The sequence below is a fragment of the Podarcis muralis genome, chromosome W (assembly GCF_964188315.1).
Source record: "Podarcis muralis chromosome W, rPodMur119.hap1.1, whole genome shotgun sequence".
NCBI classification, from domain to species: Eukaryota; Metazoa; Chordata; class Lepidosauria; order Squamata; family Lacertidae; genus Podarcis; species Podarcis muralis.
In genome coordinates, this window is record NC_135674.1 from 24,370,843 (window position 1) to 24,387,062 (window position 16,220).

Here is a 16,220-nt window from a genome sequence, read left to right on the forward strand (position 1 = left end):
TGCCTAGTTTAAGGGAGATAACTTGCTTATTGTTCCTGGGTGTCCCCAAGTTCAGCTAGTCTCATTTTCCCGTGTGTTCTGGGCCCTTTCCACCCTCCCCCACGCTGTGGTCATTTTAAAAAGGCTTATTTCCTGGTCTGCCTGGGGACCCTCTTGGGGGTTGCCATAGGAACGCCCTTGCTACTGTCTCTTAAAGTACAGCTATTAGTGTCGGCTAGCGTGTGATGTTGCCATAGAAACGCCATTGTGTTGCCTGCCAGCAGAACAATTAGGTGGCTGATGAGCGGTAATTAAGCCTATTGTTCCCAGAGGCACATTTTCAGGGAACTTTGCCACCTTATCTTACCTGAGGCAGGCTGAGGATTGCTGAGCTATTGTTCTTTTGTATTAAGTAGGAAGCTTGGCAGAGGTCACCAGCAATACCTCAGCTTTATTAATCGTAGTTTCGCGGGGGGGCTTCCCTCATATTTGCTTACTGCCTAGTCACTTTACAGTGTTTACCATTTTACTGTGCCACTGGGTACTGGTAGCACAGACAAATTAGTAAAGATATTTATCCTATTAACAATAATAATAACAAGGCTATAGTGCCTGGCAGGCAGTAGATTGCTAGCTATTGCTCTTTTGTTCTTTTGTTCTATTGTTCTTATTGTCTTTGGAAGTGAACCTTGGCAGCGGTCTTGGCTTTATTAATTGGAGTTTAGTGGGAGCGGCTTTTCTCCTAGCTGCTGCCCTCATCTGGCTAACACAAAAGGGGGAGTTATATACCTGAGTTTCTGCCTAGTGACAATACGGTGGTTACCAGCCCATTGAGCCACTGCCAGCTGGTAGCACAGGCAAAATTCATAGAGTAAATTTATTTTATTAGCAATTATAATCACAAGGCTGGGATAAACTGAGAACTTTTTGGCTTGTTTTTGATTTGGTTATTTAGCACAACCGAGAGACTGTATAGTAAGAGAAGACAAATAAGAAATTGATAAATAATAAATAGAAAACTATAAACAGATATATAGATAATACATAATAAATAAATAAATAAATAAATTTAAAAAAAAAAAGTTAATAAATTGAATAACTTGATATATACAACAACAACATATAGATTTATATACATATAAAATAATAATAATAATAATTAATTAATTAATTAATTAATACATACACAGACACTCACACGTACACACATACGCTCTAACAAATACTGTGGCATTTGTAGTGTACAAGGCACACCTTATGGCTCCCAAGAGGAAGCGCGCGCCTGTGGCCACACGTAGCTCAGCAGAGAGCGCATCACGGGGTCGACAGGGCAGGGGTAATAATACAAGGCCTCCCGTCTCCCACCTCCTGAATGCTTTTAGAGCTTTCATAGATGAATACGAACAACGCTTCCCGGACGCGAACCCCAGTCCCCCCTCTTCCCCTGATGTCATCCCAGATACCCAGGTGTTCCCAGAGAGTTCTCAGTCTTCCCAATGGGACGAAATGCCAAGTACATCGGCCGCCCTCTTTAATGATACACAATCGGTGCGGACTAGGTCTCAGTCAAGGGCTTCGGCATCTGGGTCTCGGGCGCGGGGGGGGAAAGCGACTTCTAAGTCTACTCGCAATAATAATTCTGCTGCCCCTAGTTCTTCCAATCGCTCGCAGGACAAGCGGCCCAGAGCCCAGTCGCCAGATTCTGAGGCTTCATCGGCGGCGGAAGACGCGCAACAGGAGGAAGAGGGCGCCGCCACCGCTGCGACCGCGGAGAAGCCTTCGGGTAAGAGGCGCGAAAAGAAGAAGCATACATGTAGGAAGAGCAGGTCTCGGAGGGACGACTCGGATGATGATACAGGTACTTCTTCGTCAGAGTATGATAGCGACGCGTCGCTAGGTTCCTATTGGGGGAAGGGCGAGGAAATTTCTGGTCTTCCAGACTGGGCTCTGTCGAGGAGGGCCAATAGCCATCGTAAAAAGTTTGGGGGGAGCCAGGAGTGGAAGGATGGGGCTCTGGTAAAAGACGCCACCTCATCCACCTACTCAACCTCGGATGTTATACCAGGTGAACATCTATCTCCTAAACTACGAGCAAAAATCTTAAATGGTGAGTTCGTTGACATGTTTAAATTAGTGCCCCCAGCAGAGGAGTTAGGCAGGGGTGAAAAGAGGCCCTCGCATGGCAAGAGAAAGAGCAAATACCCTTCTGTGCCTAGGACGTTTGAAAATTGGCTTGATGGTTTTCAAGCCTTTATGGGGACGATTGTCGCTGCCTACCCCAAGCGGGCGGTTCACCTTGTCGCCTACCTTTCACATATTCGCACGGCCTGTGCCCTTTCGGGGGAGGCGGCGGCCATAAGCTATGACAAAAAATTCAGAAGGAAGGCGTCCAGAATCCCTTTAGCACGCTGGGATCAGATTGAGAATGGAATATGGTCCGTGGCTGTTGGTCCGTACGTAGAAAAGAGGCCAGTCGACGCGTATCGGTCGGCTAGAAGTGACCAAAAGAAGGATTTTAAGCGTTGGGTGTGCTGGGAGTACAACAAAGGGTTTTGCCAAAGGCCATCCTGTAAATTCACACATGAATGCGAAAGATGCGCCGGGGGCCACCCTGTTACATCCTGCTTAAGAGGGGGGAAGCAGCCCTTTCGTGGGGGCCGGGGGTCCCATCATCCCAGTTCCAGGGGGGCCCCCGCAGCAGGGAACAGACGGTGAGGTAGTCTTGGGATTGGCCTTTTCCCCTATCAAGCTCGTCCCCCTTTGCAATCTTCTGTCTCTTTACCCGGATAAGGATGCAGCTTCCTACCTCAGGGAAGGTTTTTCCAGTGGGTTTCGTATTCCCATAGCGGGCTCACTAATTGCGAAAGATTCACCCAATCAAAAATCAGTTAGAGAGAGACCGGAAGTTGCTGAAAGAAAGATAGCAAAAGAGGTCAGTGCAGGCAGGGTTGCAGGCCCCTTCGATAGTCCCCCCATACCAAATTTGCACATATCTCCGCTAGGCATTGTGCCCAAGAAGACCCCCGGTGAATTCAGGCTCATTCATAATCTGTCCTTCCCAAAGGGTGGCTCGGTCAACGATGCCATCCCGCCCGAGTTATGCACAGTGAAATACGCCACCTTCGATCAGGCAGTTAAGTTGATCCGCAGTTTCGGCCCCGGGGCGTTGTTGGCAAAGTGTGACATCGAATCCGCCTTCCGCCTCTTGCCAGTGCATCCCGCTGATTTCCGGTTGCTGGGTTTTAAATTTCAGGGAAAATACTATGTTGACAGGGCCATGCCAATGGGCTGCGCTGTTGCCTGTTCGGCATTCGAAGCCTTCAGCACGTTCTTGGACTGGGCCTTGCGTTTCAGGGCAAATACCATTGGGGTCACGCATTACCTGGACGATTTCCTTTTCGTGGGCGGAGCCAACACGGGGGAGTGCGCCTCCTTGCTGGAGGCCTTCTCAGCCCTGGCCGAGGACCTTGGGGTCCCTCTTGCGGCCGAGAAAACGGAGGGACCAGCCACGCGCTTAACTTACCTTGGCATTGAGCTGGATACAGTGGCCCAGTCATCCCGCTTACCTGTTGAAAAGATTGCAGCCCTTAAACAACTAATTCAGGACACTCTTAAGCTTAGGAAGATCACCCTTAGGCAAATTCAATCTTTATTGGGCCACTTTAACTTCGCGTGCAGGGTGGTGTCCCCCGGACGCCCCTTCTGTGCTCGCCTTGCCAGATTGTCAGTCGGTCTGAAACACCCCCTCCACAGGGTTCGCCTCCCCAGGTCAGTCAAAGCAGATCTCGAGGTCTGGACAGCCTTTTTGGAAAAATATAACGGGGTCTCTCTTTGGCAGGATGTTTTGAATCTATCATCCGACTTTCAGGTTCAATCGGACGCAGCAGGGTCTTTAGGTTTCGGTTTGTATTTCAAAGGGCGCTGGTGCGCGCAACGCTGGCCCTCAGCATGGCAGGGTCAGGCCATCACGCGGGATCTCACCTTTCTCGAGTTCTTTCCAATAGTAGTGGCTGTGCACATCTGGACAGAGGAGTTCCGAGATCACCGAGTGTGCTTCAGGACCGACAACCTGGCGGTGGTGAACATTCTTGCCAGGCAGTCATCGCGGTCTGCGAGGGTCTCCTCTCTCCTGCGGGCGTTTGTCCTCCGTTGCCTTGAGTACAATATCTTATTTTCAGCCAAATTCGTACCAGGTGCCAATAACGATATAGCCGACGCCTTGTCTCGATTCCAGATTCCTCGTTTCCGGTCGCTCGCACCTGGAGCACAACTGTCGCCCGAACCCTTTCCGGAGTACCTGTGGAACGTTGGAGACGCAAAGTGATACAGGGAGTATTAGCGTCGGTGGCACCTTCCACGCTCAGGTCCTATAAGAAGGCCTGGTGTGATTTCCTGGGTTTCAGGTTTGGGTTGTCTGGGCTGTCACATAACACACCCCCCACCACTGATGACGTCCTGCAGTATCTGTCCCATCTGGATGACCTCGGACGTGCTACGAAAACTTTAAAGATCCACGTAGCAGCCATCAGCTTCTTTTCAAAGGCGACGTTTGCGCAAGACCCATGTAGCGATTTTCTGATCCGTAGAGCCATTGAAGGTTGGGGCAGGTTACAACCGCCCAGGACCGTTGGTCGTAAGCCTATTTCTTATGGATTGCTATCTCAGATACGCGTAAAGCTCAGGACAATTTGTTGGTCTAAGTTTGAGGCACGGCTCTTCTCGGCGGCTTACGCTATAGCCTTTTTTGGTGCGCTCAGAGTTGGTGAGGTTGTGTGTGAAGCCAGTGCTCGGGGTTTAACTCGCGGCCTCCTGTGTGAGGATGTACAGCTATCTGAATCTGCTGTGTCAGTACTGGTGCGTCAGTCCAAGACCGATCAGACTGGCAAGGGTGTCCTGCTCAAGCTCACGGCATCGGCCCAGCAGGGCCCATGTCCGGTGAAGGACACAAGGCGGTTTCTCCGCCTTAGACCTGCCATCCCGGGACCGTTCCTGATACACGAGGATGGGTCGCCCCTGTTGAGGTACCAATTCACTAGAGTAATGCGCAAGGCTATTGAGGCTTGTGGCCTACCCCCCCATGAGTACGCTGCACATTCGTTCAGGATCGGGGCCGCCACCACGGCCGCGCACCTGGGGTTGCCGGCAGAAAGGATAAAAGAGTTGGGCCGGTGGAAATCCAATGTTTATAAGTCGTATATTCGCAACCTTGCACCTACCCCTTAGTCTGCTTACCTTTCCTTTTGTTCTATTTTATTCCCAGCTATGCCCGGAAGAAGCGTGTGGATTTGCGGTCACAGCATTGTTCATTGGGCCCGCGTGCGAGCGGTGAGCTGCGGCCTGGCACCCAACCTTGGTCTGCCACGTGACGTTCGAGTTTCCTGGTTTTCGAGAAGAGGCATGCGTTGGGAGGAACTGATGCCTTTGCTGCGGGAGAAAATAGCCAAGCTCGGCTCTCCCGACATCCTGGTGATTCATTTAGGGGAGAATGACCTTGGCAACAAAAGGAGCGTGGACTTGCTGTCGAGCATAAAAAGAGACTTGAATGCATTTGCAGCCCTGTGTCCCAGGACGACAGTGTGCTGGTCCTCCTTCTTGAAAAGAACTGTGTGGCGCGGTGCGCAAGACTGTATGGCCATTGAAAGAACCAGGAAACTCGTAAATCGGGCGGTAGCCCGTTGGGTGCGCTTTATGGATGGCCGAGTGATTTACCATGACCGTATCCGGATTAGCGACAAAGCTTTATACCGGGATGACGGTGTCCACCTATCTGATCTGGGGAATGACTTCTGGTTAGCTAGTGTCATTAGAAACATCTGGGATTGGTTGCAGTTTTGAGGGTATTGGCGGCGAGCCTTTAGCTCGGGTGGCGGTTAGGCATTGGAATAATGTGTTGCGCTGTGTGGAAGTGCTAGGTGTGGCCATCGCCTATGCCTTCAATTTTTAGGGGTATTCCGTTAAAGGAATCTGGGGGTCGTTTATTCCGTCCGATGCCTGCTTGGCGGGAGGCCTTGGCACGACCCTCGGTGACAGCAGGGGTGAGCCTATAGTCGGATTGGCATCGACAGGCTCCACCTACTGGTGAAGAACCCACTTATTTCGATCCAATGCCTAAGCCAATACCTTTTCAAATACTGTAACCAATAAAGTTGTGGCCTTTTCCTAGCCCATTAACCTTATATCACGTGTCCTTGTGTCTTCATTTCACTTCACCGGGGTCGGGTCCTCGAACCACAAAGACTCTCCTCCCCGAAGGGGAGGGGAGGGGTTGTGGTCGGGGCTCGAGCTCCGGCTAGCAGGGGGCGTGGCCCCCTGCTGCCCACTCACATGGTTGGCGCTCACGCCCCCTCGGTGGCCATCCAACCGGGGGCCACGGTGGGGGCGTGTTCAGCAGCATTTTGCTGCAGCGCCAGCCTTTCCCCGGCCTCATTCTTCCTCCTTCGCCCCTCGCGAGTCACCCACCCTCCACTCCCTTTAGTTAGGGCTCAGGGTTTCGGCCTTGCTATGGACCTTAGGTTGGTCGCCCTGGTTGGCTGGGGGGCCTGGTAGGAGTTTTTCCATTTGGCACTAGGCTAATTGGTTTTTTCGCCTACCTCGTAGCAATCGTCACAACTTTTGTGGTATTGGTGGGTAGGTTAGGCATTGGAATAATGTGTTGCGCTGTGTGGAAGTGCTAGGTGTGGCCATCGCCTATGCCTTCAATTTTTAGGGGTATTCCGTTAAAGGAATCTGGGGGTCGTTTATTCCGTCCGATGCCTGCTTGGCGGGAGGCCTTGGCACGACCCTCGGTGACAGCAGGGGTGAGCCTATAGTCGGATTGGCATCGACAGGCTCCACCTACTGGTGAAGAACCCACTTATTTCGATCCAATGCCTAAGCCAATACCTTTTCAAATACTGTAACCAATAAAGTTGTGGCCTTTTCCTAGCCCATTAACCTTATATCACGTGTCCTTGTGTCTTCATTTCACTTCACCGGGGTCGGGTCCTCGAACCACAACATTCGGCTGATGCTCAAGATCGCTGCGGAGGAGAAACTGCATGTTTCCCATCATGACATTAATACAGCTTTTTTGTACGGGATTTTGAACGAAGAGCTGTTCATGCTTCCACCTGATGGGATGGAGATACAGAAGGGAATGGTCTGTAAACTGCGGAAATCCTTATATGGTCTCAAGCAGAGTGCCAGGTGTTGGAACACAAAACTCACTGAAACGTTGCTTTCTCTAGGTTTTCACCAGGGCAAAGCTGATCCATGTGTGTTTGTCAAGGAGGAGGGGCAAAACAAACTGTATTGTTTATGTTTTGTTGATGATCTTCTGATGTTTTGGAAGAATCAGGCTTTCTATCAAAGCACCCTAGCTCAACTGAAGGAGCACTTTGACATGAAGGATCTTGGTGAGGTATCCAACTATCTTTCTCTGCAGGTGGAGAAGGACCAAGCAGGTAATTTTCTGGTACACCAAACACAGAAAATTGCTGATGTATTAACCAGGTTGAATTTGGTTGATGCAAACCCAGCAGACACACCGATGGTGACAGGTTACCAGGTAGACAGTACTGCTGAAGCGTTTTCTGACACAACGCTATACAGATGCGTTCTAGGCAAGCTGAATTTCATTGCCAGATGTTCAAGACCTGACATAGCTGTGAGCTGTAATCTGCTTAGCAGACATGCCAACAATCCTACGGTTCAGGATTGGAAAGCTCTGAAGCGCATAGCCCGCTATTTGAAAGGGACTATGCGCTACAGGCTGAGGTTCACCAGTCAGAAGACTGGAGGTCTTGAAATCTTTGCAGATGCAAGTTTTGGGAGTGACACCACAGATGGTACAAGCACTTCTGGAGTATGCTACATGTACAACCACTGCCTGTTTGACTGGTTGTGCAAGAAGCAGACGACAGTGAGCCTAAGTTCCTGTGAAGCAGAACTCAATGCTCTGTCATTTTCACTCATGGATTGTGAATGGTTGATGCAACTGTTTAAGGACATCGGGGTTTCTGTGAAATGTCCTATACAAGTGTATCAAGACAATAGATCATGTTTGGCTTTGCTGAACTCTGAGAGTTGCAAGCAAAGAACCAAGTACTTGCAGATTAAGCTACATCGTGCAAGAGAGTGTATTCAGAAAGGACTGATTCGGGTGTCCTACATGGCAGGAAATGAAATTCCTGCTGATCTGTTGTCTAAGGTTGTTAACAGAGAACAACATAAGGTTTATGTACAAAGGTTGCAATTGAGTGAACCACAGGTACAACAGGTTACACGGAAAGGGGGAGGATGTTAGGATATTTCCGTTCCACCTTAAGAGGGAGCAGGCTTTGAGAGTCACAGAGTCTGCGCATGTCCTAGTCACGGGATGTTTATGTTTGCTGTTTCCTTTCGATTTCAGTCGGTCAGAGACACTGACACAGAACGGTCATGTTTTCTCTTTGTTCTGTTCAACGCTAAATAAAGTCTGTAAATTATGCTCTCTTCTGCGGTGCAAGCTTTCTGGCTGTGGTTTCTGCTGATAAAGAACAGTGTGCACAAGCCTGGAATGTGGCAATCTATTTCTGAGGCTTTGTGTCGCTAACTGCTGGATCTGCCTGGCTACGGGAGATCGATGGACGTTCGGCAGCCGGCTTGGGGCCATGATGGACAATATCTCCCTGGCAGTTTCCCAGCAGCGACCCCCCGGCCTGCTTCAGCCATTGCCAGTTCCACCACGTCCTTGGCACACGGTTTTGCTGGACTTTGTAGTGGACTTACCCCCGTCTCGTGGCTGTACCTGCCTTCTAGTTTTCTCCGACCATTTCACTAAGATGGTGCACTGTGCCCCCTGCCCATCTGTACCCACAGCCAAGGAAACCGCTCAGCTGTACCTTCAGCATGTCTTCCGCCTGCATGGCCTACCTGAGCGTGTGGTGTCCGACCGGGGCGTTCAGTTCACATCCCGGTTCTAGCGAGCATTGCACCAGACCCTCGGGACAGAGATCTGTCTCTCATCAGCCTACCACCCACAGACCGATGGCCAGACGGAACGGGCGAACGCGGTGCTGGAGCAGTACCTTCGGTGTTACTGCAGCTACCAGCAGGATGACTGGGTCGACCACCTAGCATTGGCGGAGTTCGCCTACAACAACGCGGTGAATGCGTCCACCCAGCAGACCCCGTTCCAGGCCAGTTATGGGTATCATCCACGGCTGTTTCCGGATGTGCTGCCAGCATCCGCGGTTCCTGCGGTGACCGAGTGGCTTCAGGAGCTCCAGTCCCAGCAACAGCTATTGATGGAACAACTGCGCCAGGCCAAGGAGGCGTACAAGGCCCAGGCCGACCGCCACCGCCAGGTGGGGCCGGAACTCCACGTCGGTGACCTGGTATGGCTCTCCACTCACCATTCCACCCCTCTCGACCTTCGCGGAAGCTGGACGCCCGTTTCACCGGCCTGTTTCCTATCGTGGACCAGGTCTCGCCTGTAGCATTCCGTCTCCGGTTGCCTGCAACTCTGAAGGTTCACCCGGTCTTCCACAGGTCCCTTCTGAGTCCAGTGGCCCCACCCGACGAGTTCCACCCGAACCGTCCCAGGCCGCAGCCAGTTTTAGTTCAGGGGGAACCTGAGTACGAGGTTGAACGCATTCTGGACTCTCGATTCCGCAAGGGGAAGCTGCAGTACCTCATAGACTGGAAGGGGTATGGACCGGAGGACCGTTCCTGGGAACCAGCAGCCAACGTTCACGCGCCTGCCTGCCTCCGAGATTTCCATGCGACGTACCCCAGCAAGCCGGGTCCAGACCCTCGATGGAGGGGGGGGGCCTGGGAGGGGGGATGGTGTGATGGCCTGGGATTCCGATTCTGAGAGCGAACCAGAGGAATACCAGCCGGCACAGGAGTCCCCGCCTCCAGAGCCGGCTGAACTGGGGCAAGGCCTAGATTCTGAGGAGCCTGCACCTGTGCCAGATCCTTAGGAGCAAAATTATATATGTTTATTTGTTTGTATGTTTTGTTTTGTTTTATTGTTCGTTTTTATTACATGTTTGGAAAATTAATTAATAATAATATCTTCTTAATTCTCAGATCCAAAGTAGGCATGGTATTCATTGGTGGTTGTTTATTACCTTAGAAGCAGCCAAGGGGAAGCCTGAGGGCTGCTGGGATGGCTGGGAGGAGGGAGTCAAAGTCTTTCTCTCTGCCAGGGCGGCCAAGGGATCTTCCCTTGAAATACAGCAGCTTCATGGGACCATGGCAGGGAGAGAAAGGGTTAACCTCATCCACATCCCCCAGCAAGGTTGCTTTGTACATATTTAGAACACTACAAATGTGAATTGCACATGTCTCCTTTGGCTAGCAGGATGCCTCCTCAATACCCTGCCAAGCAGAGAGCAGCAAGGGGTCAGCTGCAAGGGGGTGGGGACTGGGGGCCAGTGTTATAAGGAAAAAACGGCTCCTTTTCCCTTCTGGGGTACCTCAGAGCCCATATAGAGTCCTTTGGTAGCTTCTCTATCGGTAGGAGAAAATAACAGAGGCCAACCAGAGAATATTGAGAAGCAAAGCAGCTAGTAAGCCAGATCTTTATTATCTGTTGCAACAGTGTGCTCACCCCCCCCCCCCCAATGCAGGAGGGAGGAGGAGACCCCGAACCAAGTCCTTATATAGACATTTGAAATTGCCCACCCTGGAGCTCAAGACCACCCCTCCATACATCATACATACATCACAGAAGGGGCAGCCTACAACAGACTCCTATAGCAGCTGGGCTGGGCTGCCTCAAAGCCCATCAAGGCCACAGGCTGCTAGCATGACTCATCCCGGCTGTGATGGCCTGGCATTTCGATTCAGAGAGTGAACCAGAGGATTCCCAGCCAGCACAGGAGTCCCCGCCTCCAGGGCCGGCTGAACTGGGGCAAGGCCTAGATTCTGAGGAGCCTGCACCTGTGCCAGATCCTCAGGAGCAGGCACCAGGTGAATCCATTCTGGCCCCAGAGGTGCTTGAGGACTCAGTGTCTACAGGTGAGCTTTCCCCGGGACCCAGTAACCCTTCGGCCTCTCCTGAACTGCAGAGGCTTAGGGCAGAGAGGCGAAGGGAACTGGTTTCTCCCAGGAGGAGTGCTCGCCTTAAGGCCAGGAGAGGCGGGGCTCCTGGGGGCCGGGACCGCCCCTGGCCTTAGAGAAGATAAAGGCCAGTCAGCCCGGTCCCAGGTTGCGGGAGCAACGTCGTTATTGAAGAGCTGTTTCGGCCAGCATCCAGTCCTGTTCCTCCAGTGTTCCTGTTCCCCGCCCGGCTTCCTGCTTCTGACCTTCCAGCGTTCCTGTTCCCCGCCCGGCTCCCTGTTTCGGACCTCGCCTCGCACCTTGTGGACTATTACCAGGCTAGTGACTCAGGACTGAACTTTGACTACGCGAAAAGTAACCTTTCCCCCGGGACCAGCACACCGGCTTTCTCATCTGAGGGGAAAGGATGCACGGTCTTAAATGCTGGCCTTGGCAACTTGGCTGAGCTACCTTGGTCCAGTCCTTGGGCCAGCTTAGCCTCCCACCCCAGCCGCTCCAGGATGGGAAGTGCGTCCCGGGGGAAGCGGGATTCAGGTGGAGGAGGACGTCGGATTGGGTGGGGGTTGCCAGGAGCAGCACGATGTCCCTCGAACCCCCGGCTTCCACTCTCTAGGCAGGCGCCCAACGTGGCCAGCTGGCAAGGGCTCTTTCTTACTCCAGCCTTGGCGTGCAGATCCCGCGTTCAGCCCCAGATCTCTGGAGCGGAAAGGCTCTTGGGCGTTGGGTGTGAATATGAAAGGCAGCATCTGTCAGAATAGGTCATACTGAGCCAGTACAGATGAACGTGACTATTGGTTCGCTTCCTCGGCATCCCAGAACTGTGAAGGTTGCCTCAAATGTTGAGCAACACAGCTAAGGAAGAAGGAGTGGAGTGTCTCTGGGGGGAGCATAGCTCCCATTCCCTTCCAAACACACAGACAGAACAGTGTGGTGGCACCCAGGGAATAGTTGCAGCAGCCGGATGGCTGGCTGAAACACACACCATTGCACTCTTTTTGAATGGGATTCAATCTGAATCAGCCAGTTGCGTGGCAAGTCCCCTCCCCCATGTGAAATGAAGACACTGGACACATTATTTAAGGTTAATGGGCATAAAAAAGGCCACAACTTTATTGATTACAGAATCGAAAGGTATTGGCTTTAGGCATTGGCTCCTATCGACTACCGGGCATGGGAACCGGGAAGGGTTGTCCACAAGCCGTGGGAGTCCTGTTGAAGTACGCCAACTAGGATCCCATGGGTGTCACCGTTCGGGGGCGTGCCGGAGGCCCTTACCTCCCTAGGTTTCGGACAAGGCCACGCCCCCCGGAGTCCTCTACCGGACTACCCCTTTCCTTGGGGGGAAGGTGATGGCGCTTCCTCCCCCCCATTCATTTGCATAACAATTAACCCCTGCCAATGCCTAACCGCCAATACCGCGAAAGTTGTGACATTTGCTACGAGGTAGGCGAAAAAACCAAAAGGCTCAAAATGCGCCAAGTTGGAAAAATTCCTACCAGGCCCCTTGCGGCGACCAACCGAAGTCCATAGCAAGGTCATCGCTAGCCTATCCTCAGGGAGCCTAACCTCAGGGTGGGTGGGATGGGAAAACCTCACAGCTGGCAAGGGGAAAAGAGGGCGGTCCCCGGGCGTGCCTGGGCTTAAATAGGCTATGCCCCACCTCCCCGACCCGCTGATTGGTGGGCCGGGTCGGAGGCACGCCCGGGGATTCCCTGTTCACGCGGGGGCAAAGGCCGGCCCCCGCGCGCGTGTGGGAGGGTTTAGCCCGCAACCCCCTCTCCTCCCAGGTCGGAAATGGCTTTAGTGAACTTGGTGCTCCTGTGCAACAAACCCACTACAAAATTGCTCTTCCCCGCACACTTCCAGGTCCCTCCAGCTGGGCTTTTTGAGTGTGATGGATTTTTCTCACTCCAGAGCAGTTTGTCTTTAAGCTGAAGGTCAGCAGGAAAGCAAGGGAGACTAAAAATTTTGCATTTGTTGATATAATAAGGTTTTAATAACGCTAATAATGACTGTGTGGAAATGACTGGAAAAAGGGAAAAAAGGAAAATCAAGGTTTTTGACTCTTGGTTTCCTGGAAGATGATCCAAAGACTCCCCTGAACTAGAAGAGACATCTCATTAACAACTGGAGAAATGCCAAAGAACTTTGGATATCTGCTTGGGAGGTTTCTGATGCAGTATTAATTTAACAAGGAGCCAGGAGTGAAACCGAAAGTAGACTGACCAGCTGTTGTTGTTGTTTAGTCATTTAGTCGTTTTGTCGTGTCCGACTCTTCGTGACCCCATGGACCAGAGCACGCCAGGCACTTCTGTCCTCCACTGCCTCCCGCAGTCAACATGGCGCCGAGGTAAGACGTGCTTACCGGTGCTCTTCGGATTTCTTTTAATCTTCTTTTAATCCTTTATATTTTATCTTAACTGACCCAGTGAGTCTTTGAAGCATTTTATAATTGCTGCAGCTACATGCTATGGCAACTTTCTGAGAGATTTGGCCCTGCTCCAGATTGCTGCAGACTGCTCCTTGTTTCTCTCTTATCAGCGGGCCGGCCTCGGCTGCTAAAAGAGAAGAGAACGCCATTATCTTAATTGGAGAGAGGGCTTAAGAGGAAGACGCTGTGTGGTGTTTAAATCCTGGATAAGTCATCGTTTGGGCCCAGGCTGCTGTCATAGAGGGCTGAGAGAGGCCAGTGGAGCCAGGACATTTGGCACCCTACCCCCTAGACATCTTGAGGCTGTCACATTTCAATACTTCCCCTTGTGAGAAGCTCCTGCAAACTGGGTCCGAGGTGTCCACGAAAGACTGATGTTGTAAGTGGATTTTACCGCAGTGGAGAGGAAAACTTCACTATTAGTATCCATCCAAGGAGCTTTCACCCACGGTGCCATCTTCTGGTGGTCTTAACTATCTTATTTGTGTGTTAAATGTTATGTTATTTTAAGAATCGTATAATCCTTGGCCTGAGGAAAGTATGGGTCAGAACAAACGCTTGAGAGACTTTGACGAGCCCCTATCATCCCCTAAACCAAAACTATCAAGGTTGGTGCCACACCGGAATAGAAGAGGGAGTGACAATGCCGAGCATTGCCTTGCGGTGGAAACCCAAAATCGCTTCCTACCTCTAATTGATTTAGAAGCCACTCCAACTCTGACGACTCAACATTTTTCAAAAGTAGAGCCTGTAAAGGAGAATATGAAAGAAAAACCCTCATCACAGGATGATGGTTTAACATCTGATATAGGGGAGTTCCCCAGTTGTGAGCAGTTACACTTAGTAATTAAGACCCTTCACTGTATCTTTAAAAGGCTGGATGAGGTATCTTCACAATTATCCAATATCCTGCTGAAAGTCGAAAAACTTGAAAGTCGAAAAACTCTGCAACCCAAGAAAAGTTGCCTTTCTGTCAGGTCGGAAATAGGAAGATGGTCATCGCTAGAAGGGGCTAAAGACTGTTTAAGCAAACTTTTAAAAATTAAGAAACACCAGATTGACCTATATGCGGTGATGCCCCTGTTCCGACAGACCAACTTCTTGAAGGTGATACTTGCGTTCCACTCTGAAAAGATACCATCTATTATTGTTAGGCGGAAAACGCTTTTGTCCATGGCCGATATCGTAGCAACGAGGGTTTTTGCAGATAGCAAGATCAAACCCCTTCTAAATAGGTGCCCTGGCGGTGAGGACATTAGGACAAGACTCTGCCTTACTTCAAAATGTGGGAATGTTCTGGGGTGCAGGAGAGGATATATTGACTAATTATATCCTTATCCAACTTGTGCTAACAAGTTCCCAAAATATCAGCAGAGTTTATAAACATTCACCTTTAAGTTCGCAACGGTAACGTGTGCACAGGTTCGCTAGAACCTCTATAATAATTACTCTGGTAATTTCTCCTTTTGTTCCCTCTTAAAATACAAGACACGACACAGTCTTTATAAAAGTATAAAAGAGTTTACTCACGTTCTGTTCACAATATGATCCCAGAAGGCAGACAGGCTTAAAAAGGTTACATACATTTAGAATCTATCTTGTAGCAAGATAGTCCTTATCTCCTCTCTTGGCTGGGAGCCAAGAGAGCATCCTTAGATGTTTCCTCATCGAAGGAAGATGGCAGAGAGAGAGAGTGGCTGCCTGCCCTGTGCTTTTGTCATTACCTGCACAGGTGAGGCCACACCCACCTCTGGTCACATGCGGAGGAAGTCCGTCCCCAGGAAGTTTACCTGCTTGCTGGACAGACATCCCTCCCCATGTTCTAGCATGTACACTCTAGGAATGTTGTCATTGACTGCTCCTGTGTTTACATCCCACATACCCCTTCTCAGGCAATACAACATATACAAAACATAAACAACTTTATTCAACCACCCAGAGTCCCAGCTTAACACGTAGATTCTGGAAACTCTCTCTTGGTAGGGGTTTCGTCAGGATGTCAGCAGTCATCTCTTGGGTGCTGCAGTAGGATAGTTCCACAAGTCCATCCTGGATCATCTGGCGTATGTAGTGGTATTTAACCCCAATGTGTTTTGTTCTGGCCAGGAACTTCTCACTCTGTGTCAGCTTCAGGCAACTTTGATTGTCCTCTAGCAAGCTGACAGGCCCTTTTCTCACCAACCCAAAGTCCTTTATGAGTTGATCAAGCCCGGCGATCTCTCTGCAGGCTTCTGTTGCTGCAACGTATTCTGATTCTGTGGAAGATAATGCTACACAGCTCTGTTTATAACTGCCCCATGCAACAGGTCCATCCCCAAACATGAAAACATGACCACTTGTTGATTTATAATCAGCATTATCCCCAGCCCAATCCGCATCAGTATACCCAACCAACTTAGGGTCTCTGACAGCTGGTAACCTTAATTTACAATTCATGGTACCCTTCAAATATCGCACCACCCTCTTTACACCTGCCCAATCATGCTCAGTGGGAGAATTCACTTTTCTGCTAAGAATCCCCACAGCATTAGCTAAGTCAGGTCTACATGTGGTAACTAAATACAAAAGTTTACCAATCGCCGACCTGTAGTCATTGTTGTCTGGCAACTGCTTCGAATCCTGCTGATTCTTCAGGAAGTCAGTAGCCATCAGTGTAGCAACTGGATGTGCGTCTTGCATCTGCATGTGCTCAATTAGCTCGTGGGTCTTCTGTCTTTGGCTGAGAAGAAATGAGCCGTCCTCTTCTCTTTCCACCTGGATCCCAAAGTAGTACTGGACATCT

The 16,220-nt window shown here is 50.7% G+C and overlaps 1 protein-coding gene and 1 long non-coding RNA gene across 2 annotated transcripts in view; one reads left to right on the forward strand and one right to left on the reverse strand.

Moving 5' to 3' along the window:
• The window catches only part of LOC144326270 (uncharacterized), a 188,092-nt gene that overhangs the window by 94,266 nt on the left and 77,606 nt on the right, over nucleotides 1-16,220 (reverse strand). The gene's annotated exons all lie outside the window — the stretch shown is intronic.
• On the forward strand, nucleotides 1,486-4,443 carry LOC144326428 (uncharacterized). The gene is made up of 2 exons (XM_077922985.1): nucleotides 1,486-2,476; nucleotides 2,610-4,443. The coding sequence occupies exons 1-2, from the start codon at nucleotides 1,486-1,488 to the stop codon at nucleotides 4,301-4,303; spliced, it is 2,685 nt and encodes an 894-aa protein (XP_077779111.1). The 3' UTR covers nucleotides 4,304-4,443.

Excerpts from the sequence above, each read along its gene's own strand:
- LOC144326428 (XM_077922985.1), top strand. The coding sequence starts at position 1,486 with ATGCCAAGTACATCGGCCGCCCTCTTTAATGATACACAATCGGTGCGG. Across the intron at positions 2,477-2,609 it reads CGCGTATCGGTCGGCTAGAA|AGGGGGGAAGCAGCCCTTTC; the intron begins GTGACCAAAAGA and ends ATCCTGCTTAAG.